The 25,578-nt window shown below is 38.9% G+C and overlaps 1 protein-coding gene across 1 annotated transcript in view; it reads right to left on the bottom strand.

Moving 5' to 3' along the window:
• The window catches only part of LOC126278955 (uncharacterized), a 189,258-nt gene that overhangs the window by 117,033 nt on the left and 46,647 nt on the right, over positions 1-25,578 (bottom strand). The window contains exons 4-5 of the mRNA XM_049979235.1: positions 15,471-15,637; positions 882-958 (exon numbers count right to left, since the gene is read on the bottom strand). Of these exons, the coding sequence (XP_049835192.1) occupies positions 882-958; positions 15,471-15,637 (244 nt within the window). The remainder of the gene's footprint in view (positions 1-881; positions 959-15,470; positions 15,638-25,578) is intronic.

Raw genomic sequence — 25,578 nt, forward strand, 5'->3', positions numbered from 1 at the left:
AACTTTTTCCTGTTTCTAATGATAAAGTAATCACGGACAGGGTGCAAGCTCTATCTAATAGAGAAAAACACTATTCAGATATTAATGGGCAATAAGACTCCAATCACCCAGAAGACAACTAGAATAGAAGGCAGCATGCATTATTTAGAGGCCATACCCGTCCAAGAAGGAAGAAGCGACCAAAGCTGCGCGGGCAGAGAGTGTGTTTGACTGAAAAAACATTGTAAGTCATGCTGTTCTTGTCTGGCTTTAGAAGAGCAGTCAGCTCTTTGTGTTGAAGAGTGCTTCAAGCTTTGTCATCAATAAAAAGAATTTGACTTTTTATTACCATACGCAATACAGTGATTACATTTCATGTTTTAAACTACGTTGCTTATAAGAAACTTTGTTTGCACTTTAAAAGCTGCTTTATTCCCAGTATGAAAATAAAACTAGTTCTGCCATACCTGGATAATTTACTGCACCTGTCTCTGATGCCCATGACATGTATATCATATGTTTTATGCCTGGCTTTATGTAGAAAAATGTTTTGTATAAGTGAACTCATTAGTGGAACCAGCTACAAGTAAGAGATAAATCATAGTTGGCAGTCAGTATGTTAAGTAGTGAAAGCTCTTGCACGTATTACATGACTGTTTCACAGAACAAAAATAATGTAGAAAATGCCATAGAAATATGTATGTTTATAACAGTAATAAATTCTGCAACACTTCTGTCACAGTGTTTTTTTACATGAATCGGCCTTACTCTTGAAAAGTACCTTTTGGTTCAAAGTTAAACCATTAATAAAAGCTCTACCTTAGTGTGTTATGTATAATCCATAACAGACAGCATGCCAGCACAGGAAAACTAAAAATCAGAAATGCTTCTAATGTGCTTACAGCTTTCCAATGTGTGTTTATCACGGCGGTAGGGAATTCTCCCTTGTCCTGCACTAGGTGGCCAGTCATTGTCAACACTGCAACAAATATAACAAAAATCATGTGTCACGTTGTAACATTACAGGACATATTGGGACATATTGAAGTATTCGATATTGTAGACTTTTAGGGGATGTCGATACAGATATGCAAAATGTAAAGGGAAACTTTGGTGATGTTTAAATATTGTACTGTGTCAATATTAGGACATTTTGCACAGAAAGAACACAAATAGAATTAATGTAAATATATATTAGTGTTTAGTAACCTATTTTCATTCAATTTTGTAATTATATTTCATTTTGTAAAAGAAAGACTCACTGTTTGCTGTAGCTCTGATTAATTGTATAAATTATCAGTTTTGAGCTAAATTATTTCGTATAATATGGACAAGATACTTTTAAAAACTCACCAGCTAAAGAGAAAGTCTGTGAATGAGCGTTTGATGCGCACTTCTGGAGCTTTCTATGGAGAGGTTCTGTATTATGATCGCAAAAATGCGAAAACTTGTGAAAGCTGTTTCATGGCCTAGTTTCAAAAGACGATTTGTATCAAGAAATATTGCTGAAGGGATTTATTTACGTTTTGAAACACGATTTAAATCATTTTACATATAAATAGTTGTTCTAAATCACTCAAGAAATATCCAGAATCAAATGTCAAGATATTTCTGGAAACATCGGTACAAATCTGGTGAAGGTTATCCAGAAGCTGGTAGAAAAATGTTATAAAATCTATTTGGAAATTATGCTTGTAAGAATTTATATGTACTGATCCTTTTACTTACTTTAATCTGTACTAAAGTTCTGTAATGTCTAATTTAGTTTTAAGTCGTGAATTGCTATCGCATTGTAAACAAAACATTGTCAAAGACTCTCATTGTTTGGAAAGATATTAATACACCTAGGAGTTGTCAGTGGTCAGTTCAGGTCGTATATGCAGTGCGGTTAGCTCGGAGAGTCAGTTGTTGAGTCTGTGAAGTCTGTCAGTTCTGTTTGTAAATAAACGTCTGTAATCAAGAATTACTTGTTGTCGTCAATATGAACTCAAGACCTTTTGCACGAAGCAGACACCTCCTAATGCAACGTTTTAATTTGGTGTTGAGGAGCTGAAATGTTATAATTTGGTTGAGGAAGCTGAAATGTTATAATTTGGTGCAGAAAGAGCTGGGATGTTATAATTTGGTGGAGGAAGCAGAGGATCTGACAACCACCCAGTGATTCTTCAAAATAAAATACGTCTCTTCTGGGATCACAAGAAGAAAACACGTCCGTTTTGGGACCACAAGAAGAGGATATACGACGGACCAGTCATTCTTCAGAAGTAAATACGTCGATTCTGGGGTCACAAGAAGAGGAGTGAATCAACCGAGCGAAACCATCCTGGAATTGAAGAAATTTCGCAAAACACGGACACCAACGACCGCCGACGGACACTAAGATAAGTACCTGCTTCCTAAAATAGTGGAAAAAGACGCAGATTTCAGTATTGACAGCGGTGTAGCGAGTACACCTATTAGGGAAAGTGCTTCTGACAGTGTAGGAATGTTGGAAATGTTAAAACAAATGTTTTAAACTCGAAGATGGACGATTCTCGTGCCGAATTACGTCAACAAATTGAACAGACACAACGACAGATGGACAGGTCGATTTCGAAGGCTGTGTGCGATTTAAAATCAGAAACAAATTCAAATACAGAACAGATTGCTCACACTAATCAGGTTCTCGAAGAATGGCGAATTACTTTTGAGTCAAACCAAAAAGAACTTAGTTGTCGTGTGGACACGGTTGAGAGCAAAATTTCTGTCCTTGAAACTGATTTAAGTAACGAAATTTCAAATAACCAGTCAAAACTTAAAAAAGTTGTTGATTTTGTAAATGAGGAAAATTCTCAATTGAGAAATGAATTTGACCAGACAAAACGATTTTTTGAAAGCGAAATTGAATCTTTCAAATCTGATTCTGTCAAAAAGGTCACAGAAATTTGTAGTAGAGTAGGTAATGTCGAAAAAAACTGTAGACAGAAAATTTGTAGAAATACAAGAAACTATGTTGCAAAAAGGTTTTAGTAATAGTTGTAATGGGGTATGGGGAAATTTTCCCATTAAAACTTATCCCGGTGACAAGAATATACACCCAAAAGACTTCATGCAATTCTGCAAGGAGCAGTTCACGTCCATAATGACAGATAGTGTTAAGATAAAATTTGTAAAGAAATTACTTGATGGTGAGGCGCTTTCGTGGGCCAATCAGAATTGTTCCGCGGAAATGTCCTTTGAAGATTTCGAAAAATGTTTTCTAACCAAATTTTGGTCTGAAACTGAGCAAGCTCGAATCAAAAGTGAATTCTTGTATGGTCCTAGTTACAGAAAATCTGATGGGTCAATGAAAGCCTATTGTGAGAAACAGTTGCAAAAATTAGTGCATCTGGATAAGCCATTTGATGAGCTAACTCAAATTGATGCACTAAAACGGAGACTTCCGAAAAGAGTACAATGGGGTTTAGTATATGGTCCAGACGAGTCCATAGAACAATTCGTGAAATATGTGGACAAACTTGATAGAGCCTTTGAACAAAACAACAGATTTAACGACTTTGTAGGTTCATCACACAGAGGGTGGGAACCGAACCGTGGAAATAATAACAATAATAGTGAACGAAGAAACTTTAACAACAACAGGGATAATTATAATAGCAATGACAGAAGAAATTTTGGGAGGAATGATCAGCACTTTAATTCAAACAGAGAATGGGAAAATCGAAACAGGTCCTGGGGTAATGACATGAGAGAAGGTAACCCGAGGCAGGGAAACGACAGACATAGGCCTTTAAACGACTAAATGCTCCACTGGGAGTCTGTCAGTTTGGGGCAAGGAATTTTCAAAATCAGGCTAATTTCACCCGGAACAGACAGCACTATAATCAGAGACCTAACCAGTATAGACAGTATGCTTATGATCGATCTGTAGATAGAGGTAATGAAAAAATTAAATTTGACAGGAAATTTTGGAATGTCATCAGAGAAAATACTAGAAACAACTGTAATAGGAACCAGGTTACCTTTGATGAAGTAGGCTTAGAAGATGATATAATTGCAAATTTATATAATCAAGAAGAAGCACCTAATGCTGAAATGAAAGGTAAGGATAACTTTGATAATTTTGGATTGTACAAACTTATGTGTGGTGATGTTTTAGATGTAAGTTGTCATAATGATGTTCGTACTGAAGTTTCTGGAAAGTCTGATATTCATGTGGATGTGGTTGGTGAAGATGGTGTTGTGAGTAATGTTGGTGATACTAGGCTAGTAGTGTTTGTAGTGTAAGCTCAGGCAATGATGATGATAATGTTGATGTTAAGGCTAATGGTGATTATGTACTAGAAGATTTTGATGGTGAATTGGATGGGATAGTTTATGTTGAAGTTAAGGAGGATGTTATAAGCAATAGTGTTGAGAATAGTTGTGCCAGGAACTCTAACTACATTCCACATGAGAATCAGATTGTGCCAGTTCAGCTTAGTAATACATCAGGAGACAGGGGGGTTGATTGTGCTGATGCATCTGAGATTATTTTGAAATCTGTTTGGGACAAATTTAAAGATTACAGTGATGACAATGATGTTAAGATCAAATTAAGGGAAATTTGTGAACCAGTTTCTGCTTTTAAGCCTAATGAAATCATCAAACGGGGTACTGGTCAGGATGTGTGTGAGGTAAATAGTAATCCAGACATTCCAGTAGACCTAGAAGTTTGAAGAAAGTATTGCCTAATAAAGAAAACCTAAATATGGAACAGAGGTATGATGAGATAGCGGAAGATCTTTTGTATGAAGAACAGGAAGAAAGGGAAAACACCACTATTGGTAGTCCATACATAAAAATTAAAGCTGCAGGTTGGAAGGGTATTGTTTGATTGACACAGGGAGTCCAATTAGTGCCATTTCAAGCAAATTAAGAGATATAATTAAGCATGATCCTGACTTTGTTGAATTACCAGTTGTTGGAATAAAAATTAGAGGCATTACCGGCAAACTGAGCAAAATTGTTAATAGACAGGTGTTGTTGTCCTTCAGTATAAATTATGTACAGTTTACTCAAGGTTGTCATGTAATAAGTGACCTAAATGAGAATGTACTGTTGGGTATGGACTGGATATTAAAAGCTAATGCAGCATTTGATTGGGAAAAGAGTTTGTTTACCTTTATTGATCCTAAGACGAGAGTATGTTCCAGTACTGACATGTCGGTTCAAAACTGTGCTGATAAGGGAATTGAAATTAGGGATGTTACATTTTCTAAAGACAGTGGTTATTGTGTAGAGGAAATTACTGAGGATTATGATGATGGAGAATATGGGCATATAGTTCAAGAAAAATTACGGGAATCAGATAATTTGAACCAAGAACAGAAGGTTGAGTTAGAAAGATTATTGTGGAATTACTGTGATGTTTTTGATGATAGACCTGGCAGAGTAAAGAATTATCAATGTAAACTCAGATTAAAACCACATGAGCCATTCTTTATAAAACCTTATAGTGTACCCATTGCAAAGAGAAAAGATGTAGAAAAGGAACTTCAAAAGATGGAAGTGTGGGGCATCATTGAGAGAAGTAGGAGCCAATACAATAATCCTTTGGTAGTGGTTGCAAAACGTGATGGCAGTGTCAGGCTTGTACTAGATTCAAGACACCTAAATAAGTATCTGGAAAGAGAGACCGATCATCCCGAGAATATAGACGAATTACTTCATAAATTTGTAAGAATGAAATACATGACTAGTTTAGATCTCACATCAGGATTTCACCAAGTAGAATTAGAAAATGATTCCAGAAAGTATACTGCCTTTTTGTATGGGGGAAGATGTTACCAGTATTGTGTGGTACCATTTGGGCTGAATGTCTCAGTAGCCGAATTCATTAGAGCACTTGACTTTGTTTTGGGAAAAGATCTTTTATCAAAATTAACTGTGTATGTAGATGACATTTTGAGAAACTTGGGAAGAACATGTTAATACTTTGAGGGAGGTTTGCAATAGATTAAGGAAAGGGGGAATGTCACTTAAATTATCTAAATGTAAGTTTGGTATGAAAAAATTGAAGTTTCTGGGGCACAGTATTTCTGAGGAAGGTATTTTGCCAGATCCTGAAAAACTCGAGGCAATTGCAAAATTCCCAATGCCAAAAACCAAGAAACAACTAAAGTCATTTTTCGGGATGTGCGGTTACTACAGAAAGTTCATTAGTACCCAAGCTCTAAATGCTCCAAGTCTTAACAGACTGCTGAAGAAAAACGCAATGTGGGTTTGGGATCAGGAATGTGAAGCTGCTTTTGAAGAAATAAAAACACAGTTATGTAACAGTCAAATTTTGTACCGTCCTGATTTAAGTTTACCTTTTTACATTATGGCAGATAGTAGTGATTATGGCCTAGGTGCTCACCTTTTCCAAGAAGTAAATATAAATGGGAAAATAGAACACAGCTCTATTGCTTTTGCTAGTCGAACCTTGAAAAAACATGAGAGGCAATACACTGTTACCGAGAAAGAGCTTTTGGCCATTTACTGGGCATTTTCTAAATTCATAAATTATTTATTGGGAAACCAGGTAGTTGTCTACACAGACCATAAGGCATTAATTTATATTCAAGAATATAGGTTGCATCATGGAAGGATTACCAGGTGGGCACTCTTGTTACAACAATTTAATTACTCAATAAAATATCTTAGAGGACCCGATAATGTAGTTGCTGATGCTTTATCTAGACTACCTGTGGGGGGTGACTTTGAAGATGACAGTGGGGAATGTGAAAAAGAATTCAAAATTATGTATTTAAGAGGGGTGGACAATGAACAAGAAATCAGAGACATTTGTAATGACATCCGACGGAATCAGAACCACGATGAGAACTGTAAACTGGTCAAAAGTTATTTAGGGAAAAAGGGACATGAAAAAGTGGGAGATTATTACAAAATCTACAAGGGGATTCTATTCAAGAGAAACAGTGTAGATAGCAATGTATGGAAATTATGTTGGCCTGAACAGTACATCAATGTACTCATCAAGTACATTCATGAAAGTTTTGGTCATTGTGGGATTCAAAAGTGTATCCAGAAAATCCAAGAAAATGTGTACTTTAACAACATAGCCAGGAGGGTTAGAAAAATTTTGACGGGTTGTGACAGGTGCCAAGAGTAAAAGTATCCAACCAAACTTGTTGAGGATTGATACAAAACATCTTACCAAAAGAACACCACGAGTTAGTCGCTGTCGACTTATATGGACCATTACCGAAGACCAGAGGAGGCTATTGCTACATTTTTGTTATGGTTGATGTTTTTTCAAAATTCATTAAGTTATACCCTCTTCGCAAGGCAAACAGTAAGAGCATTATTTCAAAAATCAGAGGAGACTATTTTGGCAGGGTTGGAAAACCTCAGAAAATCTTATCAGACAATGGGACTCAATTTACTTCTGGAGTATGGAAAGCTTTTGTTGAAGATGAAAATATAAGTCACATTCTTATTTCAGCTTATCATCCGTCAGGAAACCCTTCGGAGAGATACACGAGGGAAATTGGGCGATTCTTTAGAACCTACTGCAATACTGATCATGCTAGTTGGATTGACTATGTTGAGAAATTCGAAGATGTTGTGAACAGCCTACAGCATTCCTCAACAGGGTTTTCGCCTTATGAAATACAGTATAATAGCAAACCACCACATCCAATTAGTGATTTCATTGATTTTCCAGTCTGCAAACCATTAAGTACTCAAGAGAAAGAGGAAATAGTGAGAAAGACCATGAAATCTCAAGGTGATAAGAGGAAATGTAGATATGACAAAAGATTGAAGCCTACTCAATTTAAAATTGAAGACTTGGTCCTTGTTAAAACACAAGAGAAGTCTAAAGCCATCAGTGGTGAATTAAAAAAGTTTTTTGACATATACATTGGACCTTTCAAGATTCAGGAGAATCCTCATCCGAATGCTTACCGTCTAGTCTACCCAAATTCTGGCAGACTGCTTGGCCTACGAAACGTGACCGAACTGAAATTGTATAAAAAAAATGTAAAAAAGTATTTTAGTTAATAGATGTTTATAGACTTTTATATGTAATCTTACCAGGATATTTTTGTATACTTTGTTATGTTGTATTTATCTGATTCCTCAGGGGAGCATACATTCTTTGTGTGCTAAGTGTTTGGCGAGCACTAGGTCCCCTAGCTATGCAATTGTCATATTTCATTTTCGTATTCTGGCATTGCATCTTACACTTATTCTGTGATCCTGTATAATCAATTTTCTCCATCTGTCAGTCTATCCTCTCTTAGCTTTAAGAAATTATTTAGAGTAAATTTTCTTGAGTAATTAGACTTTAGAGAATTCAAATTTCTGTGTCCTTAAAAATCGGTCCACCGACTATTAAATGCTTTTGCTAATGTTTAACTGGGTTTGACCACTGTATGCTGTATATTTATAGCGGACTGTGCTATTGCAGCCTGTGATAGCCTGCAGTGTATATGGAAACCATACGGACTGTGAAGATGAAGATGAGACCTTCAAGAAAGAAGATCACCGGTCTTCAAGAAAGAAGACACCAAAGATATGTGTAAAACTTTTCTGTTTTGTAATGTAAGGACATCAACCCTTCCGTGTTTCACGTGGAAGTGCTGATGGGGGGGTTGTGTAACATTACAGGACATATTGGGACATATTGAAGTATAAGATACTGTAGACTTTTAGGGGATGTCGATACAGATATGCAAAATGTAAAGGGAAACTTTGGTGATGTTTAAATATTGTACTGTGTCAATATTAGGACATTTTGCACAGAAAGAACAAAAATAGAATTAATGTAAATATATATTAGTGTTTAGTAACCTATTTTCATTCAATTTTGTAATTATATTTCATTTTGTAAAAGAAAGACTCACTGTTTGCTGTAGCTCTGATTAATTGTATAAATTATCAGTTTTGAGCTAAATTATTTCGTATAATATGGACAAGATACTTTTAAAAACTCACCAGCTAAAGAGAAAGTCTGTGAATGAGCGTTTGATGCGCACTTCTGGAGCTTTCTATGGAGAGGTTCTGTATTATGATCGCAAAAATGCGAAAACTTGTGAAAGCTGTTTCATGGCCTAGTTTCAAAAGACGATTTGTATCAAGAAATATTGCTGAAGGGATTTATTTACGTTTTGAAACACGATTTAAATCATTTTACATATAAATAGTTGTTCTAAATCACTCAAGAAATATCCAGAATCAAATGTCAAGATATTTCTGGAAACATCGGTACAAATCTGGTGAAGGTTATCCAGAAGCTGGTAGAAAAATGTTATAAAATCTATTTGGAAATTATGCTTGTAAGAATTTATATGTACTGATCCTTTTACTTACTTTAATCTGTACTAAAGTTCTGTAATGTCTAATTTAGTTTTAAGTCGTGAATTGCTATCGCATTGTAAACAAAACATTGTCAAAGACTCTCATTGTTTGGAAAGATATTAATACACCTAGGAGTTGTCAGTGGTCAGTTCAGGTCGTATATGCAGTGCGGTTAGCTCGGAGAGTCAGTTGTTGAGTCTGTGAAGTCTGTCAGTTCTGTTTGTAAATAAACGTCTGTAATCAAGAATTACTTGTTGTCGTCAATATGAACTCAAGACCTTTTGCACGAAGCAGACACCTCCTAATGCAACGTTTTAATTTGGTGTTGAGGAGCTGAAATGTTATAATTTGGTTGAGGAAGCTGAAATGTTATAATTTGGTGCAGAAAGAGCTGGGATGTTATAACGTATTATCACATTTGATAGCTTCTAAAATACTGCACACCAATTTCATAACATTTAGAATAATACTAAATACAGCTATCTGTGACTACAGTACTAGAATAAAGTGAAGTACTACAGTAAAATTAACAGAGAACTTAACAAACAGCAACTTACGTTAATTTTACAGTTCATTTACAATCTATGTTCCACACTGAACAACACCCCGCCACCCCCCCCCCCTCCCCCCTGCCAAAAAAACTCTCCTCTCCTCTCTCTCTCTCTCTCTCTCTCTCTCTCTCTCTCTCTCTCTCTCTCTCAAAAACGACAATGTAAAAAATAATCCAAAACTTATGATTTTTAACAAGATGTGGAATTTATAATTTTGCCTTAGAAAAATGTTATAAACTTTTATTCAAAAATATTCATTAAGAGTATTGAATACGGAGCAGTTGAACATATTTAAATGTCTTGGAGAGTGAAGCACTCAAAAGTATTTTAACGAAGTGTTGATCTTACTCGAACAACTGCCATTCAATCTAAGTTATTTCCTAAATTTACAGAATGGCTTTTCAGACAAATTGTTCCAAAAGGACAGAGCTGTAGAATAATGCTACAATTGAAACAATGCAACCTAGTATACTTACTTAGTACATTTACAATATACATAAATGATATAGTGGATGACATTGGAAGTTCACTGAGGCTTTTTGTGGATGATGCTGTGGTATATCGAGAGGCTGTAACAATGGAAAATTGTACTGAAATGCAGGAGGATCTGCAGCGAATTGACGCATGGTGCAGGGAATGGCAATTAAATCTCAATGTAGACAAGTGTAATGTGCTGCGAATACATAGAAAGAAAGATCCCTTATCATTTAGCTACAATATAGCAGGTCAGCAACTGGAAGCAGTTAATTTCATAAATTATCTGGGAGTATGCATTAGGAGTGATTTAAAATGGAATGATCATACAAAATTGATCGTCGGTAAAGCAGATGCCAGACTGATATTCATTGGAAGAATCCTAAGGAAATGCAATCCGAAACAAAGGAAATAGGTTACAGTACACTTGTTCGCCCACTGCTTGAATACTGCTCATCAGTGTGGGATCCGTACCAGATAGGGTTGATAGAAGAGATAGAGAAGATCCAACGGAGAGCAGCATGCTTCGTTACAGGATCATTTAGTAATCGCGAAAGCGTTACGGAGATGATAGATAAACTCCAGTGGAAGACTCTGCACGAGAGATGCTCAGTAGCTCGGTAAGGGCTTTTGTTAAAGTTTCGAGAACATACCTTCACCGAAGAGTACAGCAGTATATTGCTCCCTCCTACGTATATCTCGCCAAGAGACCATGAGGATAAAATCAGAGAGATTAGAGCCCACACAGAAGCATACCGACAATCCTTCTTTCCATGAACAATACGAGACTGGAATAGAAGGGAGAACCGATAGAGGTACTCAGGGTACCCTCCGCCACACACCATCAGATGGCTTGCGCAGTATGGATGTAGATGAGTATAAATTACTACACTTGAAAGACACAATAAGTGAATGCTCTTTCAGTATATGTTCCCAAAATGGACAAAACTCCATAAACAAGAAGGACTCAATTACACAAAAAACAACTAAAGAAACCTCTGCATTTTTATTTTCATCCAAGCACCACTGGAAATAATCAAAATAAAATGGGTTCACATACTACAGAAGAGCTAATTAGGAGAAAGTTGAGTTAATATCAGGTCTTGGATGAAGACTCAACATAGATGACCTGTCCTTTGCAAGCCTTATTCTACCAATTAATAAGCCAAAATAAGTGTTATGGAGCAACTCCAGTGTTAACTTACTGTTAATTCCTCTCATTCCTAGCAAACTTCATAGAAGCTCGCCCTCCAATGCCAGAAATCTCGGGCGAAAATCATGAAACTAACTTGACCAGTGTTTGATGGTTGTTAGCAACTATGGAAAGGTACCAATGAGCGGTTGCAGTTGCAGATCAGAGCAAGACACATATTCAAGTGACACAGTAGGAAGAGTACTGTCAGGAAAAAGTTGGTACCTCCAATCAAATACCAATCTCATACAAAGATTGCTAAAGTTATTAGGTTTTTTAATACATTATATTTACAGTTCACCTAGGTTTACCCTAATCTGTTGTTGTTGTTGTTGTTGTTGTTGTTGTGGTCTTCAGTCCTGAGACTGGGTTGATACAACTCTCTATGCTACTCTATCCTGTGCAAGCTTCTTCATCTCCCAGTAAGTACTGCAACCTACATCCTTCTGAACCTGCTTAGTGTATTCATCTCTTGGTCTCCCTCTACGATTTTTACCCTCCACGCTGCCCTCCAACACTAAATTGATGATCCCTTGATGCCTCAGAACATGTCCTACTAACCGATCTCTTCTTCTGGTCAAGCTGTGCCACAAACTTCTCTTCTCCCCAATCCTATTTAATACTTCCTCATTAGTTATGTGACGTACCCATCTAATCTTCAGCATTCTTCTGTAGCACCACATTTCGAAAGCTTCTATTCTCTTCTTGTCCAAACTATTTACCGTCCATGTTTCACTTCCATATGCGGCTACACTCCATACAAATACTTTCAGAAATGGTTTCCTGACACTTAAATCTATACTCGATGTTAACAAATTTATCTTCTTCAGAAACGCTTTCCTTCCCATTGCCAGTCTACATTTTATATCCTCTCTACTTCGACCATCATCAGTTATTTTGCTCCCCAAATAGCAAAACTCCTTTACTACTTTAAGTGTCTCATTTCCTAATCTAATTTCCTCAGCATCACCCGACTTAATTCGACTACATTCCATTATCCTCGTTTTGCTTTTGTTGATGTTCATCTTATATCCTCCTTTCAAGACATTATCCATTCCATTGAACTGCTCTTCCAAGTCCTTTGCTGTCTCTGACAGAATTACGATGTCATCGGCGAACCTCAAAGTTTTTATTTCTTCTCCATGGATTTTACTAACCTACTCCGAATTTTTCTTTTGTTTCCTTTACCGCTTGCTCAATATACAGATTGAATAACATCGGGGATAGGCTACAACCCTGCCTCACTCCCTTCCCAACCACTGCTTCTCTTTCATGCCCCTCGACTCTTACAACTGCCATCTGGTTTCTGTACAAATTGTAAATAGCCTTTCGCTCCCTGTATTTTACCCCTGCCACCTTTAGAATTTGAAAGAGAGTATTCCAGTCAACATTGTCAAAAGCTTTCTCTAACTCTACAAATGCTAGAAATGTAGGTTTGCGTTTCCTTAATCTTTCTTCTAAGATAAGTCGTAAGGCCAGTATTGCCTCACGTGTTCCAATATTTCTACGGAATCCAAACTGATCTTCCCCGAGGTCGACTTCTATCAGCTTTTCCATTAGTCTGTAAAGAATTCGTGTTAGCATTTTGCAACCGTGACTTATTAAACTGATAGTTCAGCAATTTTCACATCTGTCAACACTTGCTTTCTTTGGAATTGGAATTATTATAATCTTCTCGAAGTCTGAGGGTATTTCGCCTGTTTCATACATCTTGCTCACCAGATGGTAGAGTTTTGTCAGGACTGGCTCTCCCAAGGCCGTCGTAGTTCCAATGGAATGTTGTCTACTCCGGGGGCTTTTGTTTCGACTCAGGTCTTTCAGAGCTCTGTCAAACTCTTCACTTAGTATCGTATCTCCCATTTCATCTTCATCTACATCCTCTTCCATTTCCATAATATTGTCCTCAAGTACATCGCCCTTGTATAGACCCTCTATATACTCCTTCCACCTTTCTTCTTTCCCTTCTTTGCTTAGAACTGGGTTTCCATCTGAGCTCTTGATGTTCATACAAGTGGTTCTCTTATCTCCAAAGGTCTCTCTAATTTTCCTGTAGGCAGTATCTATTTTACCCCTAGTGAGATAAGCCTCTACATCCTTACATTTCTCCTCTACCCATCCCTGCTTAGCCATTTTGCTCTTTCTGTCGATCTCATTTTTGAGACGTTTGTATTCCTTTTTGCCTGTTTCATTTACTGCATTTTTATATTTTGTCCTTTCATCAATTAAATTCAATATTTCTTCTGTTACCCAAGGATTTCTACTAGCCCTTGTCTTTTTACCTACTTGATCCTCTGCTGCCTTCACTACTTCATCCCTCAAAGCTACCCATTCTTCTTCTACCGCATTTCTTTCCCCCATTCCTGTCAATTGTTCCCTTATGCTCTCCCTGAAACTCTGTACAACTTCTGGTTCTTTCAGCTTATCCAGGTCCCATCTCCTTAAATTCCCACCTTTTTGCAGTTTCTTCAGTTTTAATCTACAGGTCATAACCAACAGATTGTGGTCAGAGTCCACAACTGCCCCTGGAAATGTCTTACAATTTAAAACCTGGTTCCTAAATCTCTGTCTCACCATTATATAATCTATCTGATACCTTTTAGTATCTCCAGGGCTCTTCCATGTATACAACCTTCTTTCATGATTCTTAAACCAAGTGTTAGCTATGATTAAGTTGTGCTCTGTGCAAAATTCTACCCGGCGGCTTCGTCTTTCATTTCTTAGCCCCAATCCATATTCACCTACTACGTTTCCTTCTCTCCCTTTTCCTACTACCGAATTCCAGTCACCCGTGACTATCAAATTTTCGTCACCCTTCACTATCTGAATAATTTCTTTTATTTCATCATACATTTCTTCAATTTCTTCGCCATCTGTAGAGTTAGTTGGCATATAAACTTGTACTACTGTAGTAGGTGTGGGCTTCGCATCTATCTTGGCCACAATAATGAATTCACTATACTGTTTGTAGTAGCTTACCCACATTCCTATTTTCCTATTCATTATTAAACCTACTCCTGCATTACCCCTATTTGATTTTGTGTTTATAATGCTGTAGTCACCTGATCAGAAGTCTTGTTCCTCCTACCACCGAACTTCACTAATTCCCACTATATCTAACTTTAACCTATCCATTTCCCTTTTTAAATTTTCTAACCTACCTGCCCGATTAAGGGATCTGACATTCCACACTCTAGAACGCCAGTTTTCTTTCTCCTGATAACGACGTCTTCCTGAGTAGTCCCCGCCCGGAGATCCGAATGGGGAACTATTTTACCTCCGGAATATTTTACCCAGGAGGACGCCATCATCATTCAATCATACAGTAAAGCTCCATGCCCTTGGGAATAATTACGGCCGTAGTTTCCCCTTGCTTTCAGCCGTTCGCAGTAATAGCATGGTTATTGTTACAAGGCCAGTTCAGTCAATCATCCACACTGCTGCCCTTGCAACTACTGGAAAGGCTGCTGCCCCTCTTCAGGCACCACACGTTTGTCTGGCCTCTCAACACATACCCCTCCATTGTGGTTGGACCTACGGAATGTTCATCTGTATCGCTGAGGCACGCAAGCCTCCCACCAACAGCAAGGTCAATGTTTGATGGGCAGTACCAAATCTGCGTACTTCAATCTTCAGTTTACTTTTTTGGAATCCAAGTAATTTCCCTTCCCTTTCCAGAAAATAAAATGTTCATTCTCTATTGGCAATGGTTTATCTTCTATTTACTTCATTTGATGTCATTCTTCAGTCTCATTATCAACAACAGAATCAAGTGCACACCAAAGCAGATATATCAAGAATGAAATTAAATCCGGGATGCCCAGTATTTATGCAAACATGAAGACTCATTTCTCTTTATAACAATAAAAACCCGTGAAACCATTTTCTATTACACATGTTCTGAAAACACTTTTTAATCAACATTCTAATAATGACAGAAGTGTACTCACTCTTCAGACACCTTTTCCTTGTCCCATTCTCTCTTCCATTCTCCTCCTGCAGTCTTCTGTCTGTTGATGCGTTCTTGGTCTATCTGATATCTTTCAGATTTCCACATCTCGTAGGCATGTTGATGAGGGCCATCTGAGCCACGTCCACGACCTCTAGAGAATTTGCCCTTAAAGAGACAAAGAAGAAATATTTACTTATTTTAAGACCAATCCCTAAATTTTTTCCAGTTACAACTTACTGATGACACAAAAAAGTTGTGAAAAGACAAAAGTGTTACAACACGAACTGTTCATCATAAAACAACTGTTAGTAGTTGAACCATAAGGAAATAAGAAACAGGGGAGAGACTTCAGTGTGACAGTAGTCAACTGTAGGGTAGGAAATTAATATGTGCACTTTTTCCTTTTCCATTCTGTCAGTGTTAAAGCAATCTGTGGATATTATTTCTAGATTGTTTGGCTACTTTCTTTCCAGAAAGTGTGTCTATCATAAGTGACACTTCAGAGAGGATCATCTTTCTTTGGAACCTTGTGCCTCTTCTCTTGCCTTTCACTCTCTTGGAAGGAGGGGAGGGATGTGGTGTCAATCATTGGAGTTCAGTATAGGATACCAACTTTTTCATGCCATTATACTCCAATTACTGTTGTTTTACACCAAGGTAATCATTCTATCTGACGACTTCTAGTGATATAATCTATAACTATACATCAGTTTTTGCTGGGTGAAGAAAAATTCATTATATGTATTACATAACTTCAAGATATAGTTACTTTCTCAGTTTTCAATAAAAAAGTATCCGTACGTGGAATACTTGAAAATCTAGCAGACTGCTTATTCTGTTGTGTATCAGACTAGAAGGGTGACAATATGTCAAAATACAATACTGCCACTAGACTAGTACTATTTTTACAATTTTTTGAGTTCTTTTTTCAAATATTTATTCACTTAAGAAAATATGCATAAGCAGATGACCTTGAGACAGCAGAGCAATACCAGAATTTGTTAACTGTATAATAATAAGATAATAAGAAACATCTGGAGATTACCCAAGAAAGAGCAGCTTGCTTTGCTATGTATCTCTTGTAATAAGAAGTCAACTTAAGTTCAACGTATGTGTTCATCTTACTGTTGTTGTTGTTGTTGTTGTTGTGGTCTTCAGTCCTGAGACTGGTTTGATGCAGCTCTCCATGCTACTCTGTCCTGTGCAAGCTTCTTCATCTCCCAGTACCTACTGCAACCTACATCCTTCTGAATCTGCTTAGTGTATTCATCTCTTAGTCTCCCTCTATGATTTTTACCCACCACGCTGCCCTCCAATGCTAAATTTGTGACCCCTTGATGCCTCAAAACATGTCCTACCAACCAATCCCTTCTTCTAGTCAAGTTGTGCCACAAACTTCTCTTCTCCCCAATCCTATTCAATACCTCCTCATTAGTTACGTGATCTATCCACCTTATCTTCAGCATTCTTCTGTAACACCACATTTCGAAAGCTTCTATTCTCTTCTTGTCCAAACTAGTTATCGTCCATGTTTCACTTCCATACATGGCTACACTCCATACAAATACTTTCAGAAACGACTTCCTGATACACACATCTATACTCGATGTTAACAAATTTCTCTTCTTCAGAAACGCTCTCCATGCCATTGCCAGTCTACATTTTATATCCTATCTACTTACTAGGAAAGAGATAACATTTAAATATTTAGTAATAACACTAGAGCCCATATAGTTCCAATTATAACCAAAAATGTATCAAAACTCACTTGCACATTCTAGGTGACCCAAGTTATATTCTTCAGAGTATCCTTTCTCATAACTGTGTTTTAATTGGGCAGTATGTAAGGAATCACAATAATATTTCTGCAAATGTAAGCCAGCCTTAAGGGAAAATATTACACACTGAGTCTTCAGATGAACAATTTGTACTGAACACAGGGCACCTTGTGACAACACTTGCCAGTTTTGCAAGGTGTTACAATGTGATCACACTTCCTGACAGCAGATCAACTGCTTATCACTGTACATGAGCTCTACAATCATAGGCATTATAAAAATTGGCTTAAGGTACCAAAACAGGGCATTATACAAGACTCAAGCCTGTAACTTTTACCCAAATAATTAAAAAAAAAACAATTTTTGTTACAAATCATTTTATTACTTCTCAAAATATTCACCATTAAAATTTATGCACTTCAAACTGACAGCTTTAAAAAGATATATAAGTAATATCAGAAAACTGGAGTAAATAGCAGGTAGACCTGCAGAGGATTGATGATAGGTGCAGATATGTAAGCAAATGTAATGTACTGCATGTAACTATATGAAGAAATCCACTACTGTGACTCTTCATGTTTTCCTGATGGATCTGTTGCAAATACAATTCTCAGGTTTGCCGCCAGATTGTATTCTGCAGTCATTGATGCAACTGCTTGACACCTTCAGGTGGTGGTAGTTGCTGCTGTCACTACTGCAAGACACAACTGATGATAATCATGCAGCAGCATCGAAACTTATCAGGCTGGACATGCTACACATGTGCGTGGGAAGACACTTGCAGTTGGAGGCAAGTGGCACTCCTGCTGTGAGCCGCAGAAAGGCCTTCCATGCACATGCTGTGGGCAATGATGTGCTTCTGGATGCTCCTGTGTTAAAAGCTGAATTAAAGCTCAGCAGTGCTTTGTGTCCTGTGATGAGTCAGAAATTTTTATTTCCCCTGTTTTGATTTAATGGCTGGAGTCCAAGTGGCACTTAGCTGAAAACTTGCATACCTGTTGATAAGATTGTCTGCTGTATGGACATGTATGGCCTTCTTAACAACACAGTACCAGAAAGATAAGCTGGGGATAAAATTTCAGTCTTTTCGTAAAACATATGATGCCCTGTGTTTATGAAATGCTCTGCTACCACTGCTTTATCAGGTTACCCCAGCATGTATGATGATGGTGTTCAATGCAATATTCTTGCATGGTTTTGCATATCTGCCCAATAGAAGATTTCCCACATTGACATGGGATCTTATACACACCACATTTCCTAAGGTCTAGATCGTCTTTGACCGAGCATAATAAATTCCTCAATTTTGCTGGTGGCCTAAAAACAAAATTGGTGTCATGCCTTTTGAGATTCTTTCCATTCTTGAAAACAAGCTGCCAAAATAGGGCAAGAACACCTCCACCTCTTCATTTACATCCCCACTTTGAATTTGCTTAGAATGATATTCTTGGCATATTGTCCATTGGAATAGCCATTCTGTTGGAATACCATTCTTAGGTGTTATAGCTCACCAGGTAGATAGTCAGTATCTGAGAGCACATGTGTTCTATACACCAAAGAGCGTAAGACAGTACCAAGTTGCACAGGGTAATGACAACTTGTAGCCTGCAAATATAGCTCTGTATGAGTTGATTTGTGACTGGCACTATGTCCCAATGTACCATTGGCTTTTCTTGCGACTATGACATCCAGGAACGGTAAAATGCCATCCTTTTCCACTTTCATTGTGAACTGTATATTGAGGTGGAGCAAGTTCAAATGCCAGAGAAACACAAGTAATTTGTCTATTCCATGGGGCCAAATGTATTGTCTACATACCGCCAGACGCAGGAGGGTTTGAGACTTGCCAACTGCAGTGCTTTTTCGTCAAAGTCTTTCATAAAATAGTTGACCACCATGGGAGACAGAGTACTTCCCATGGCAACACTATCCACTTCCTCAATATACTGGTTATTGCCGCTCCCTGCCACCGTTGGATAAGCAGCTGCAGCAGCAAGTAATATACTCCTAGCTCACTTATTTGATACATAGTTTAATTCTTAAGTTCTTTGCGTGTTTTTGATACTTGCATTGTTTAATTCATAAATTTCGGGCGTATTATAGTATTTGAGAGTAGCAGCATTGCGTTTTAGTACCTGAATAGTGTAAATTCGCGTAGTTGTCTGTCTTCTGTTTTTGTTTTGAATGGCCAGTGTCGGTTGGTCACAGCCAGTGTGCTCCCTGCCGCCATTGGATAAGCAGCTGCAGCAGCAAGTCGTATACTCCCAGCTCACTCATTTGTTACATGGTTTAATTCTTAATTTCTTTGCGTGTTTTTTGGTACTTGCATTGTTTAATTCATAAATTTCGGGCATATTATAGTATTTGAGAGTTGTAGCATTGCATTTTAGTACCTGAATAGTGTAAAATCACGTAGTCTCCTTCCGCCACCAAGCAGTGTGTCAGCAGTGCGCAAGTAGCAGCATTACTGCATTTACTAGGCAATCTTGTACTTTAATAACCGTTTAAATTTTGTGTCGATTTGTTTGTGACCTCTATAGATTAATTCAGACGTTCTTTGCACAACAGTTTTTAGTATGGCTAGGGACTGCAACTGCTGTGTTCAGATGCAGGCTGAGTTGGCATCCGTTCGCTCCCAGCTTCAGGCAGTGTTGGCTTCGGTCACACAGCTTGAGGCTGTTGCCAATGGGTATCACTGTGGGGTCCGGATGGGGGTGTGTCGGGGACGTCCCACGCATCCCCCGATCGGACTACGACTGTGGCTGCTCGGGATACTGCCCACATTGAGGCTGATCCCTCACCTGTGATAGAGTGGGAGGTCGTCTTTAGGTGTAGCAGGGGGCGAAAGACATTTCGGAGGGCTGAACGGAAGGCCTCTCCAGTTTGTCTGACAAACCGGTTTCAGGCTCATACAGGGGGGAGTCATTCCAGACGTGGAAAGGGTCCTTCCGGATGCCATGAAGGGTACAGGGTGCACCCATCTGCAGGTGGTCGCTCACCTCTCTCGCTTCTGGCGGTTATCTGATTTGGTGAAGTCTGCCAGTCTCGCTGGCGGGATGAAAGCAGAGCTCACCATCTGCAGCATCATCAACAGGACTGACTGCGGACCTTTGGTACAGAGCCGAGTGGAGGGTCTGAATCAGAGGCTGAGACAGTTCTGCGACCGTGTGGGCTGCAGATTCCTCGACTTGCGCCATAGGGTGGTGGGGTTTCGGGTTCCGCTGGATAGTTCAGGAGTCCACTACATGCAGCAAGCGGCTACACGGGTAGAAGGGGTTGTGTGGCGTGGACTGGGCGGTTTTTTAGGTTAGATGGCCTCGCACAAGTACAGAAAGGGCTACAGCCTCAAAGGGTGCGGGACAAAGTCGGGACATGCGGGGATCAAGCAGCAATCGGTATTGTAATTGTAAACTGTCGAAGCTACATTGGTAAAGTACCGGAACTTCAAGTGCTGATAGAAAGCACCAAAGCTAAAATCGTTATAGGTACAGAAAGCGGGCTGAAGCCAGAGATAAATTCAGCCGAAATTTTTACAAAGGCACAGAGGGTGTTTATAAAGGATAGATTGCATGCAACCGGTGGTGGCATGTTTCTCGCTGTTAGTAGTAGTTTATCCTGTAGTGAAGTAGAAGTGGAAGTGGATAGTTCCTGTGAAATATTATGGGTGGAGGTTACACTCAACAACCGAGCTCGGTTGATAATTGGCTCCTTTTACTGACCTCCTGACTCAGCAGCATTAGTGGCAGAACAACTGAGAGAAAATTTGGAATACATTTCACATAAATTTTCTCAGCATATTATAGTCCTAGGTAGAGATTTCAATTTACCAGATATAGACTGGGACACTCAGATGTTTAGGACGGGTGGTAGGGACAGAGCATCGAGTGACATTATACTGAGTGCACTATCCAAAAATTACCTCAAGAAATTAAACAGAGAACCGACTCGTGGAAATAACACCTTGGACCTACTGATAACAAACAGACCCGAACTTTTCGATTCTGTAAGTGCAGAACAGGGAATCAGTGATCATAAGGCCGTTGCAGCATCCATGAATATGGAAGTTGATAGGAATATAAAAAAAGGGAGGAAGGTTTTTCTGTTTAGCAAGAGTAATAGAAGGCAGATTTCAGACTACCTAACAGATCAAAACGAAAATTTCTCTTCCGACACTGACAATGTTGAGTGTTTATGGAAAAAGTTTAAGGCAATTTTAAAAGGCGTTTCAGACTGGTACGTGCCGAGTAAAACTGTGAGGCACGGCAAAAACCCACAGTGGTTCAACAACAAAGTTAGAAAACTATTGCGAAAGCAAAGAGAGCTTTGCTCCAAGTTTAAACGCAGCCAAAACCTTTCAGACAAAGAGAACCTAAACAATGTCAAAGTTAGCGTAAGGAGGGCTATGCGTGAAGCATTCAGTGAATTCGAAAGTAAAATTCTATGTACCAACTTGACAGAAAATCCTAGGAAGTTCATAGGGATATAAAAAAAGGGAGTAATAGTAAGTGGCTTGAAACAGCATATCCAGACACTCCGGGATGATGATGGCATTGAAACAGAGGATGACAAATGTAAAGCTGAAATACTAAACACATTTTTCCAAAACTGTTTCACATAGGAAGACCGCACTGCAGTTCCTTCTCTAAATCCTCGCACAAACGAAAAAATGGCTGACATCGAAATAAGTGTCCAAGGAATAGAAAAGCAACTGGAATCACTCTACAGAGGAAAGTCCACTGGACCTGACGGGATACCAATTCGATTCTACACAGAGTACGTGAAAGAACTTGCCCCCCTTCTAACAGCCGTGTGCTGCAAGTCTCTAGAGGAACAGAAGATTGGAAAAGACCACAGGTAGCCCCAGTCTTCAAGACGGGTCGTCAAGCAGATGCGCAAAACTATAGACCTATATCTCTGACGTCGATCTGTTGTAGAATTTTAGAACACGTTTTTTGCTCGAGTATCATGTCATTTTTGAAAACCCAGAATCTAATCAGGAATCAACATGGATTCCGGAAACAGCGATCATGTGAGACCCATCTCGCTTTATTTGTTCATGAGACCCAAAAAATATAAGATACAGGCTCCCAGGTAGATGCTATTTTTCTTGATTTCCGGAAGGCGTTCGATACAGTTCCGCACTGTCGCCTGATAAACAAAGTAAGAGCCTACGGAATTATCAGACCAGCTGTGTGGCTGGATTGAAGAGTTTTTAGCAAACAGAACAAATCATGTTGTTATCAATGGAGAGACGTCTACAGACGTTAAAGTAGCCTCTGGCGTGCCACAGGGGAGTGTTATGGGACCACTGCTTTTCACAATATATATAAATGACCTAATAGATAATGTCGGAAGTTCCATGCGGCTTTTCACGGATGATGCTGTAGTATACAGAGAAGTTGCAGCATTACAAAATTGTAGCGAAATGCAGGAAGATCTGCAGCGGATAGGCACTTGGTGCAGGGAATGGCAACTGACCCTTAACATAGACAAATGTAATGTATTGCGAATACATAGAAAGAAGGATCCTTTACTGTATGATTATATGATAGCGGAACAAACACTGGTAGCAGTTACTTCTGTAAAATATCTGGGAGTATGCGTGCGGAACGATTTGAAGTAGAATGATCATATAAAATTCATTGTTGGTAAGGCAGGTACCAGGTTGAGATTCATTGGGAGAGTTCTTAGAAAATGTAGTCCATCAACAAAGGAGGTGGCTTACAAAACACTCGTTCGACCTATACTTGAGTATTGCTCATCAGTGTGGGATCCGTACCAGATCGGGTTGACGGAGGAGATAGAGAAGATCCAAAGAAGAACGGCGGGTTTCGTCACAGGGTTATTTGGTAACCGTGATAGCATTACGGAGATGTTTAGTAAACTCAAGTGGCAGACTCTGCAAGAGAGGCGCTCTGCATCGCGGTGTAGCTCGCTTGCCAGGTTTCGAGAGGGGGCGTTTCTGGATGAGTTATCGAATATATTGCTTCCCCCTACTTATACCTCCCGAGGAGATCACAAATGTAAAATTAAAGAGATTCGAGCGCACACGGAGGCTTCAGACAGTCGTTCTTCCCACGAACCATATGCGACTGGAACAGAAAAGGGAGGTAATGACAGTGGCATGTAAAGTGCCCTCCGCCACAAACTGTTGGGTGGCTTGCGGAGTATAAATGTAGATGTATTGAATAAGAAATAAGTTGGGGTAAGCACATGTTTAAAAAATGCCACAATATCTTTCTCAAACTGGCTGCTGATAGGCACTAGTAAGTCCTGCTGAGGTACTTTAATAAGTAAAGGTACAACGCCAAAGCTAACTAAGCAATCCAACAGTTGAAGCTTAAGTGTCTTCAGGCATATTATGGAGTCCTTTGAATTCCGGATATGGTGATCACACTTGCCTGTGAGAGGTCCCAACAGAGTATGTATTATAATACATACAAAATAAATGGAAAGAAATTTAAAGTGTAGTACAACTGCATTATCAGGAATGTTCTGCATGTACAAATTTAGGCTGTTTGGACTCACTATCTCACATTTCAATTGTAGACGCAGGCAGCCGACTTCATTACGTTTTCTCTTACTCAGACTCTCATATAATACATAACACTCATAATATTTCCTACTTTGAGCTATGCATCTTAACCATCCTTCTATGTACAAGAGTGTGAAACAAAATCATCTACAAAGAAAAATGAATGTCCCCCCCCCCCCCCCCCCTCGCATTACCCTCGGATTCATAATTAATGTCTTTGCCAATGCTTACGGTCGATCACTGTTTCATTTCTTTATTTGTCTTTTTTTAAATAAATTTTAACTTTACCATATCTGAGGGGTCTTTCACCACGTATCTACACATGTAGTAAGATGTTTGTCCAGAAAATAGGTAGCTAGTGGGCGAATAGGAGTCCCATCCCTATATATCTTGGGTACGACGTACAATCTTGGGAGAACTGTAACCTGTTGGTGTAGTCTCTCAATCACTTTAGTTGGAATAGAACTCTTCTTGAAAAGATCTAATGTTTTTTCTCTGGATCATGCCAGTTCGGATCATCTATTAGCTTGCGATAGGCAGGATCGTCGGGCAGCGCCTTGTGAGAGAAGAATGGTGGCATTCCCCTTTTCGAGGGTATGTTATACAAGATGGGAATTGCACATGGTGTCCACAAAGTTACTATCACTGCATCTGAAATTATCTTTGAATCTCTCAGCTGTATCCTGGGACTGGGTAGATAGCGCTAGCCGAATGGTCAAAACAACAAGCCAAGGTTTGCCAAGTATCAAAGTATACTCACCTCGATGCCCAACTGCAAGAAGGGAATGCACCACATCAATCTCATGGACAGAATCCTGGATGTACTGTTACGGTACTCGAGAAAGGTTTGGACTCTGCACCAACACCACGTACAACTGCTGAACTTTAACACGAGCTCCACCAAGAAAGTTCAACATCAGCTCAGCAGAAAGGAAGGCTCTGCAAGACTTTAAGAGTAGACAAATACCTCGTCATTTTACTTGCCAATAAGGGGAACGTCACTGTCCTCCTCTCATGAGGCGAATGCAAGATGGAGGTGCAGCTTGACGATCCTGCCTATTGCACGCTAAGAGAGGATCTGACTGGCAAGATCCAGAGAAAAGCATTAGATCTTCTCAAGAAGAGTTCTTTTCCTTCTATAGTGATTAACAGACTATGCCAACAGGTTGCAGTTCTCCCAAGACTGTACAGCCTACCCAAGATACATAACGATGGGACTTCTTGCATAATAGTGAGCTCCTACCTATTTTCTGGCCAGACATTTACTACACTGTTGAGACATCTCATAGACAAGTGTGATCACCATATCCGGAATTCAGAGAACTTCATAGGATGCCAGAACACACATAAGCTACAACTGTCAGATCTTTTTGTTAGCTTTGATATTGTATCTTTATTTATGAAAGTACCTCTGCAGGACTCATTAGATCTTATCAGTGGACAGTTTGAGAAAGACATTGTGGTATTGTTAAACATGTGCTTACCTCAACTTATTTCTTATTCAATGATCAGTATTTTGAACAAGTGGACAGTGTTGCCATAGGGAGTCCTCTGTCTCCCATGGTGGCCAACTATATTATGGAAGACTTTGAAGAAAAAGCATTGCAGTTAGCAAGTCTCAAACCTTCCTGCTTCTGGCAGTATGTACATGATACATTTGTGGTGTGGTCCCATGGAATACATGCATTACCTGTGTTTCTCTGGCATCTGAACTCACTCCATCCCTATATACAGTTCACAATGGAAGTGGAAAAGGATGGCATTTTTGCCATCCCCGGTTGTCATAGTCACAA

This window comes from Schistocerca gregaria, chromosome 6 (assembly GCF_023897955.1).
Source record: "Schistocerca gregaria isolate iqSchGreg1 chromosome 6, iqSchGreg1.2, whole genome shotgun sequence".
In the NCBI taxonomy this organism is placed as follows: domain Eukaryota; kingdom Metazoa; phylum Arthropoda; class Insecta; order Orthoptera; family Acrididae; genus Schistocerca; species Schistocerca gregaria.